We start from the raw sequence: 10,133 nt of genomic DNA on the forward strand, positions 1-10,133 counted from the left end.
ATTCAGCCAACAACTAGAATGAGCTTGGAAACAGATTCTACATTGGTTGGGTCTCCAAATGAGAATACCTTGATTGCAGCCCTGTGAGACCTTGAGCAGGAGCCAGTTAAGCTGTGCCCAGAATCCTGATCCATGGAAATGGTGAGATAATAAATGTGTGTTTCTTGAAGTTGCTAAGTTTAGAAAAAAAGAAATCTTGCCATTTGCAACAACATGGGTGAACCTTGAGGGCATTATGCTAAGTAACATAAATCAGACACAGAAAGACGTAATATCACTTATATGAGGAATCGAAAGAAGCTGAACCCATAGAAACAGAGACTAGAATGGTGGTTATCAGGGAAAAGGGAACATGTTGTTCAGAGTTCAAACTTCCAATTATAAGATGGATGAGTCCTGGGGATCTAATGTACAGCATGGCGATTATAGTTAAGAATGCTGCATAATATACTTCAAAGTCGCCAACAGAGTAGATCTTTAATGTTCTCCCCACAAAGAAGAAACGGTAATCATGTGACATGACGGCTAACCCTATGGAGGTGGCCATTTTGACATATAGAAATGTACAAATGAATACATTGTACACCTTAAACTTACACAATTTTATATGTCAATAAAGCTGAGGGGAAAGTTGCTAAATTTGTGATCTTTTTTTACAGCAGCTACAGAAAATGAACACCACCTTTTACCAAGTTCAGGGAATTGTCCATCATTCTTATTCTGCTAAAGTTTTTTTTTTTTCTTTTTAAAAACAGGAATGACTACTGGATTTCTATCAAATATCTTTTTTATTTTCATGGTATTTTAAGATCAGGAGTCAGCAGACTTTTCCTGAAAAGGGCCGGGTAGTAAATACTGTGGGCTTGCAGAGCATCCTGGGTCTGTCACAGTGCTCAATTCCGTCCCTGGCGTGCAGACGCAGGCACAGATACGCGGGCGGACGAATGCTCCACGGTCCAATAAACTGTGTTTGCAAAACAAGTGGCTGTTCAGTTTGGCCATGGGCCTTAGTGTGCTAACTTCTAATTAAGATTATCGTATTATTTTTCCTCCCCTAACATATTGAATGAAATACGTTACTGGACTTTCTAATATTAAATTGCCCTTACTTTTCTGGGATGAGTTCTACTCAGAAATGGTTTTTAATGCACTGCTGAATTCGACTTGTTAAAATTTTATTTAGGATTTCAGCAACTACATTCGTGAGTAATATTGGCCTATCATTCCCTGACATTTTATCTTTGTTCAGTTCATGTTATTTCCAGCCTCATAAAATGAGTTGAATAGCTTTTCAGCTTTTCCTCAGTTGTACAAAAATGTATACAATGCAGGAATTATGTATTCTTCAAAGGCTTTTTTCCCAAAATTAATTCTTTTTTTTATTTGGTCAGTTCTTGGGAACTTGGGTTATCTTTTATTATTGATTTCTAATTTTATTATATTGGAGTTTATTGAAATGTCCTTTATAGTTTTATACATGCACAGCTTTGTGATGGTCCTATATATAATTGAGAAGATGTGTCTTTCTTATATCTTGTTCAAAGTTCTGTTTATATGTATCTACTAGCTTGTTAAAAGTGATAGTCAAATCCTTTCACTCTTTGCTTTTCTTTTTGTCTACTGTATCTACTGATTTTTTTTGAGCAGGGGAGAGGCAGAGGGAGAGGGAGGGAGAGAATCTTAAGCAGGTTCCATGCCCAGTGCGGAGCCCAACACAGGGTTCGATCTCACAGCCCTGAGGATCATGATCTCAGGCGAAATCACACTTGGATTAAATTATTTATTCTGAATGAGAAGAAATAATACCTGGATTTCTTATGATAAACATGAAAAGTGACTACCTCACACCAGTCTATAGATGCATCAGGATTGTTGCAGAGTTTCCTGTAAAAGCATTTCACATCTTGATTCTTCACTTCTGGACCAAAGAGATCCTGCACAGCCACATAAAACTTGTCATGATCGATTACATCTGCATTGTAACAAAGTGCAAGAACATTGTTACCAAACTCCAAGGTAACTATCAAGCTCCTTTTCCTATTTTCTAATCTATTTCCATATTTCAACCTATTAAAACCAGATTATGTTGCATTTTAAGGTTCTCTTTACATTAGAAACATAACTTGGCCCTTGACTAAAATATTACTTAGAAGAAAATATTTTGGTCTTTAGTCTTTCCTCCACAGCTTACGTTTCAACTGTTTTAGGAGTTTTGTTCAGGAATACCAAGATAAGAAAGTGGATTACTTCTTTCCTATTGTGAAAAGTTTTACCAGTCAGGAGTGTCTGCTAGAGCTCATCTCAGATAGAAGGGAGACAAGAGCAAAGAGCAATTCTTGATCAGTTCCTTGACAGTGTGTGAACGCACACACACACACACACACCATGCTTGAATATCGATTTTGCCAAATTTGGTGATTCACCTGGGAGCTACTATTGAGTCTAAAGACAAGGAGTTAGACACAAAAATGCATTGTGAATTTGTTATGTGTGAGAACTGAGCTAGACACTGAGCTTAGAACTAAATAAACAAGTTCCCTTCCTCAGGGTGTTTACATTCTAGGGGGAGAGACATAAAATCAATAAGTAAACAAATAAAATATTTACAGATTGTGACAGGCAAGACTAATTACTGGAGATAGACATTGGATGAGTGGTTATCTGTGTATAAGGGGACTCTCTGGGGTGCTAGGAATGTTCTTTGTCTGGATCTGGCTGGTAGCTGCAGGTATGTTTACAATGTCCATGTTAACTGTGCTATACACTTAAGATTAGCATGTTCTAGAGGCTCTCCTGTATGTCATACCTTAGTAGCAAAGTAAACGTATAAGGGTATAAAGTACAAAGGTATAGAGTGAGCTAAGTACTAGGAAGGAAACCAATAGGGTGCTGTGATAAAATTATCTATCAGTGGTGATGGGCAGCGATGGACCTCAGGAAAGCCTCTCTAAGGACGTGAGTAAAAAAATTAAGCTGAGACCCGATAAGCAAAAAGCATTCAGCCATGTGTAAAGCTAGACAAGAGCATTTTAGGCAGAGGCAAACAAACACAAAGACTCTGAGGCTGGACAAAATTTGGCATGTTCTGGGAAGGTCAGTGGGTATGGAGTATAGTGAGGCCAGGGAAAGCGTTGTCAGGTGAGATTATCAAGAAGGAGGGTCAGGCTGGAGTCAGCAGTTTGTATTTTATTCCCAGCATGATGGTAAGTATGCTGGTAAGGTATTGCCTTAACCTTTTCTCAAAGCATACTGGCTGCTGGGAGGAGGTAAGAGTGACAGCTATAAACCCAGCGAAACCCTAGTGCATTAGTCCAGGTTTCAGATAGTAGAGGATTGGCCAGAGGGAGGCAGCCGATTTTCTCAACTTACTTATTAATAACAACCCCTTTCATTCTCGAAAATGTCCTCGATTGGATGATAAGGGACATAGGCACTGAGAGGTAGCACTGGAGATGGTGAGATATAGTTGGAAGTAGAATGGCAAAGATGTGTAATGGATTGGAAGCTGTTGGGGGGCAGGATTGATGAGTGAAGGACAGGCAGGATTCCAGAGCAGTGGTTCTGATCCAAGGGAGGTTTTGCCCTCCGTCTCCCACGAGGACATTGGCAACGTCATCTACAGACAATTTTGATTGTTAGAATTAGGGATGGGATGCTACAGCATGTAGTAGATAGAGGCCAGAGATGTTGCTAACCATCTTACGATGCACAGGATAGCCCCTCCCCCACCCCACATTCACATACACAGAACAAAGAATCATCAAGCCCCAAATGTCAGTAGTGCCAAAGTTGAGAAATCCTATTCTAGAATGATACTCAGGTTTCTGGTTTTATTTTATTTATATATTTATTTATTTTTAAAGAGCAAGGGAAATGAGATACCTTTTTTTTTTTTTTTAAGATTTTATTTATTTATTTGACAGGGAGAGACACAGCGAGACAGGGAACACAAGCAGGGGGAGTGGGAGAGGGAGAAGCAGGCTTCCTGCCAAGCAGGGAGCCCGATGCGGGGTTCGATCTCAGGACCCTGGGATCATGACCTGAGCCAAAGGCAGACGTTTAACGACTGAGCCACCCAGGCGCCCCCTCAGGTTTCTGGTTTTAAAACTCAGCAGATTCTGGTGCTATTTACCAAAACAGGGGCAACTGAGGAAGGACCATGATTCTTGGGGAAAATAAAGCATTTCCTCTTGGTCGTATTAAATTTAAAATTCCTATGAGATACCCAAATAGACTAGCTGCTTTAAATTCACACCACTGTGAGTATAATGTGTCTCCATGTAAATGTGTCTCATTGTAAATGTGGCTAGATGAGGATGATGAAACTTTTCTTTCCTGGGGTGATGTTAATTCTATCAGGTCATTGACAAGAAGATTAAAGAGAAATATTGCACAGATGAATTCCTTGACATCATTTTTGAGGTAGACACTGTTACATTAAAAACATTCTCTCTAGTTCTTAGCTTCCTGCCTATAGTGAGAAGTAGACCATATTTTCCAGTATTTATGAATGATTATGAAAGCATGCCAGTATTAACAGTCTGAAAAGTTAAGATTGTATTTCTCCTTCTCAGTCTTTCAGATCAGTCCTTCTGTCAGAGAAGGAAATTTAGCAGGAATTACTTCTTACCGAATCTATACTACATATATAATAGATACATAACACGTCTACTATACATTATGCTGTAGTATATTATAGTATAATATTCTATAAAATATATATTACTATATATTAAAATATATTCTTTCAGTATCGATACATATATACATATACATACACATATATACATATATACTATAGAGGAAGGAAATTTTTCAATGTGGCTTTGTGACTGTAAGCTTGAAGCGAAAGCAAGATTAACTTGTTTGCTTAGCACACATTTTTTTTTTCTAAGTAGACTCCATGCCCAGCTTGAATTCATGACCCTGAGATCAAGACCCGAACTGAGAATAAGAGTCGGCTGCTTAACCGACTGAGCCACCCAGGTGCCCCTGCTTAGCACACATTTAAGGAGCACTTCCCGGACACAAGACTGGGCTAGCCCTAGGGTTAAAAAGCCTTCAAATCACTCACAGTTCAAGTGCTGTGAAGAGAAGCGACAGGAACACACACGTCTATATCAATTTCTGCAGGTCAAGGGAAATCCTTGAGATGCCAAGAAAGTGCATTAACGGTGCTAAGGATGGCTTTGCTTGGGGAAAGTTTTTACAGAAAGGTGACATTTGATTTGGTCTTAAAAGATGAGCAAAGTTTACAGGGACAAAAAAAGGGAGGAAAGCCACTCTACATTGGGGGGAATGATACATGCAAAATCAGAATCATTACAAGTATGAGGTGCTTGGAAATGCTGGAAAGTTCATATTAGGACAGAAAGTTCTGGAGGGAAGTTCAGGAGCTGAGACTGGAAAGGTAGATTGAGGCATGGCTGGGAATAGCCCTATATGCCAAGGTCAGATATATGTCCTTTAGAGCTGAGTTAATAAGCCAGGGATGTAGCAGTTTAAAAAAATTTTTAAGGAATAACTCTTGGCAAGAAGACGATTATATTGAACGGCTGTTGTAATAACCCAAGAGTAAGATTCCATGAAATAGTGAACAGTTATAGCAAGATATCTAGTTTAAGAGACTAGGTGGATGGCATCTGTGCTTTAAGACTGAGAGAGAACATGGGCAGAGCTCAAAAAAAAAAAAAAAAAAAAAGAGGCAAAGAAAGAATGAGAAAGAGAAAAAATAAGAGGAGAGAGGTGTGATGAGAGACACAGAAGGACACAGTTTCTGGAAGTAATGCAGTGAAACAGCCAAGTAAGCTGGAAAATGAAAACAATTGAATTTGGCAGCCTTATTAGGTGCTGGGATACTTCGGTAGGAGCATTTTCAGCAAAGTGATGAGAGAAGTCAGACTTGAGTAGATTGAAAATTAAGTGGTGATGCTGTGGGGAAATTGAGTGGAGAAGCAAAGAAAGCATACAGTGGTAGCTTACAGGGAAGAGAAAGTCAAGGTCAGGACATTTGGGTATATTTTTAGTTTGAGAGGACAAAGCCAGTGGAAAGGACATTTTGAAGTTGTTGCAGCAAAGTGATAGCCTTGGACAGGAGGATGGATGGACAAAATGACAGGAGCTGCTTTGGGGAAACCCAGAAGTGGAAGAAAGGGATTTTGAGGGAATTCTTGTCTTTTGGTCTTGCTTTTTCCTATGATGCCGGAAACTTGGCTGAGAGATGCTGAGATCCAGAGAGTATCCAACAAAGGTGGTAATGGTTTGGAAAATCGATTACAGGGACAGGTAAACAGGCTGACTGGGGAAAAATAAAAGTTCTGTCTAGTGGTTTAGAGAGCCCAGCCAAGTTCACACTCATCTAAAAAGTCCATCTCGAAGCTCTGAGTCTTAGCTCTAACACATAGAGGTTGAGTGACTGGGGCAGATGATTTTCCTGTACCTGCCATCCTTTAACAAATAGGATGGGGGGTAATAACAATAATAGTAATATTTGCTATCAGAATTGTCAAGAGAATCAATTAAATTATATTTATTAAGGTGACTTGTAAATTCTTTTTTTTCAAAGTGATTTATAAATTCTTAACCACTATTCAAATAATACCAGCTTGTGTTTGACCATCCAAAGTCAACAATTTCACTCATTTGTGGCTGTACAGCCCGGCACATTAGGAGGCTGGCCATGCCCACACCTTCACAGTTATATGGGCTTTGATCTTTTCCTTGTAACAGCAGGCTTTGTTCGGTTAGTCTTTTTTTTTTTTTTTTTTTTTTTAAAGATTTTATTTATTTATTTGACAGAGAGAGACACAGCGAGAGAGGGAACATAAGCAGGGGGAGTGGGAGAGGGAGAAGCAGGCTTCCCGCCGAGCAGGGAGCCCGATGTGGGACTCGATCCCAGGATCCTGGGATCATGACCTGAGCCGAAGGCAGACGCTTAACGACTGAGCCACCCAGGCGCCCTGTTCGGTTAGTCTTTTACTCTGCTGGTAACCCTTATTTGTCACTGCTGTCCTCAATGCCATCCACAATGCCCTAAAACTGCCCCTTGAGCCCTGGCCATGGTGTCGGTTTTTCTGCTGTTAATATTCTTGGCAGACCACTGCCTACCCCATTCCCCTTACCTTAGCGTGCTCAAAATCATTCCAGCCTAGAGACATGAGGAGAGGCCGAGACAGTGAAGCAAAGTTTCAGAAAAAAACACTTTGCCCTGCTTAGGAAACTCTTTATGGTCTCACCATACCCTTAAGTAAAGAGAGGGCAGGGTGGTTTCCATGGCTTGCTGATGGTCACTGTGTACTTCTGAGAGTCCCAGGTCAACCAGCAAGCCATCGGATGTAGATCCCACGGGAGAGCCCTTTGAGGTCACTTCATCCAACCTCTTAATTTTACATTTGAGCCAACTAAGGTTCAGAGAAGTGAACAAAGCTTCCCCAGGACCACTTAGTTCTTTAGAGACAGAGTCAGAACTCAGGCCCCACATTTGATGGCTTTGCTGTTAAGCTATGTCACTTCTCTTTGATGGCTTAAAACATTTTACGGTTCTCATCAACAGACCCAACTTGACTGTCCCTAATCGCTGATCTTACCTTCTTTTTGGATAAACAGGCCTGCTCTTTCGTCTCTTTTCTGGGCCGCTACATGTTCAACCAATTTTTCAAACTCCTTCAAGGCTGTCCTGAAATTGCTAATTTGAAGTTCAATGCTTAAACGCTTTTCCTCCCTGATATCCATAGGGATATAGGGAATCTCTTATTTCTGTGCAGAAAGAAAGAGCACAAATTTGTCAACTTGAAAAACCTTCCAGTTGTTACAGTGCTTCCCTGCTGTCTCAAGTTTTGTCCCAGGTCGCATTCCTTTGATCTTAAAATCTCATATTGTGGGTAGGAGTCAGAGTCGCCACTAGGACCTTAGCAGAGAGGAACCCTGGCTTAGTCTAATGCATTTCATATAGGGAAGCATTTCAGTAAAAATCCTGACCTCATAATGTTACCAGTGTCTTTCATATGGTCCTCATTGCATCATAATATCTCTGTAACCTCTCCTTCCTTCATAAGGAGGGCATTGAGCTTTCTTTCCCCACAAACTGTGTGAGTGTGTGTGTGAGTGTGTGTGTGCACCTGGGGAGAGAAGTAGAATGGGTAAAGGCCAGGGAAGGAGACTGAGCATTACTTTCTTTCCTTTATATCTCCTCCCACCTCAAACCATTTGCCTTCCTTAAGACGCTGTGGAGAGTCAAGTTGACATTCATTCCAAATACACTTCTAAAGATGAAAGTGTATTTCAGCATTAGTCATTTCTGTTCCCCCAAAAAAAATATTTTTAGAGGTTGGAGGGAATAAAAAAGTTTCTTCTTTCTTTATCCACTGACCTTCAATTAAAATAATAAAGTGAGGCAGGGATAGGAAAGGGGTAGTTTTTGATTGAGAAGGAAATTCTTCAAGATGTCATTAGTTGACCCTCAGTTTGTTTCCTGAGATTAAGAATTCCTCATATCAGTGAGGTCATATGATACATGTCTTTCTCTGATTGACTTATTTCGCTCAGCATAACACCCTTCAGTTCCATCCACGTCATTGCAAATGGCAAGACCTCATTCCTTTTGATGGCTGCATAATATTCCATTGTATATATATATACCACATCTTTATCCATTCATCTGTCGATGGACATCTTGGCTCTTGGGGGGGTGGGAGGGATGGGGTGGCTGGGTGATAGACATTGGGGAGGGTATGTGCTATGGTGAGCACTGTGAATTGTGCAAGACTGTTGAATAACAGATCTGTACCTCTGAAACAAATAATGCAATATATGTTAAAAAAAAAAAAAGAAGAAGAAGAAGAAGATAGCAGGAGGGGAAGAATGAAGGGGGGGAAATCGGAGGGGGAGACGAACCACGAGAGACGATGGACTCTGAAAAACAAACTGAGGGTTCTAGAGGGGGGGTGGGAGGATGGGTTAGCCTGGTGATGGGTATTAAAGAGGGCACGTTCTGCATGGAGCACTGGGTGTTATACACAAACAATGAATCATGGAACACTACATCAAAAACTAATGATGTTATGTATGGTGATTAACATAACAATTAAAAAAGATGTCATTAGTTAAATACAGAACAGGGAATATAGTCAATAATATTGTAATGATATAGGATGGTGAAAGATGGTCCTACACTTATCAAGGTGAGCACTGAGTAATGTATAGAATTGTCCAGTAACCATGATGTACACCTGAAACTAATATAACACTGTATGTCAACTATACTTCAATAATAAAAATAAAAATAAAAAAACCATGACCAGTACTTCTCAAACTCTCAAGGTCATGAGAAATGAGGAATGTCTGAGAAACTATCACAGCCAAGAGAAGCCGAAGGAGATTTGATTACTCAATGTAATGTGGTATCCTGGTTGGGATCCTGGAACAGAAAAAGACATTAAGTAAAAACTAAGGCAATCTGATTAACTCTGGGCTTTAAATTAATAACAAAGTATCAATATTGGCTCGTGTGTTGTAACAAACCAAACTCATGTAAGATGTTAATAAGAAGAGAAACTGGGTGAGAAGGTATTATATGGGAACTGTCTGCGCTATATTCTGTTTTTCTGTAAATCTAAAACTGTCTTAATGGAGCGCCTTGCTGGCTCAGTTGGAAGAGCATGTGACTCTTGATCTCCAGGTCATGGGTTTGAGCCCCGTATCTGATGTACAGATTACTAAAAAATAAATAAACGTTAAAAAAAATCTATTAAAAAATAAGTGAAATGGTTTCCCTGAGCTAGTATAAAAAGATGATACAAAAGAAGGTATCCTGATATCATCCTGTCTCTTGGGTCACGTTCCTGCAGCCTGGACAGATGCCATCTGTATATCAGGGCCCAGCTGTTGTACTGCTCTCCCCCTTTGCCATCATTCTTGGAATTCCCTTATTCTCACTTTTATATCCTATGCCTTTCTTTCCCATGGGTGATTCCCTCATTTTGGTGGCTTACATCCTGGTGCCTGGAAAGTAAGTTTTTGATATACCCTGCATGTTTGAAAATGTTCTTAATCTTCTCTTGCATTTGATTGCTATTTGGTTGGGTTTATACTTCTAGGTTGGAAATCACTTTCGTTTAATATTCTGAAGATATTAT

General features: G+C 39.9%; 1 protein-coding gene across 1 annotated transcript in view; it reads right to left on the minus strand.

Annotated features, from left to right (window-relative positions):
- Positions 1–7,731, minus strand: part of WDR64 (WD repeat domain 64) — a 149,436-nt gene extending 141,705 nt beyond the window's left edge. The window contains exons 1-2 of the mRNA XM_036121626.2: positions 7,587–7,731; positions 1,842–1,972 (exon numbers count right to left, since the gene is read on the minus strand). Of these exons, the coding sequence (XP_035977519.2) occupies positions 1,842–1,972; positions 7,587–7,731 (276 nt within the window). The remainder of the gene's footprint in view (positions 1–1,841; positions 1,973–7,586) is intronic.
- Between the last annotated feature and the right edge of the window lie 2,402 nt (positions 7,732–10,133).

The sequence above is a fragment of the Halichoerus grypus genome, chromosome 7 (assembly GCF_964656455.1).
Source record: "Halichoerus grypus chromosome 7, mHalGry1.hap1.1, whole genome shotgun sequence".
Taxonomy (NCBI): domain Eukaryota; kingdom Metazoa; phylum Chordata; class Mammalia; order Carnivora; family Phocidae; genus Halichoerus; species Halichoerus grypus.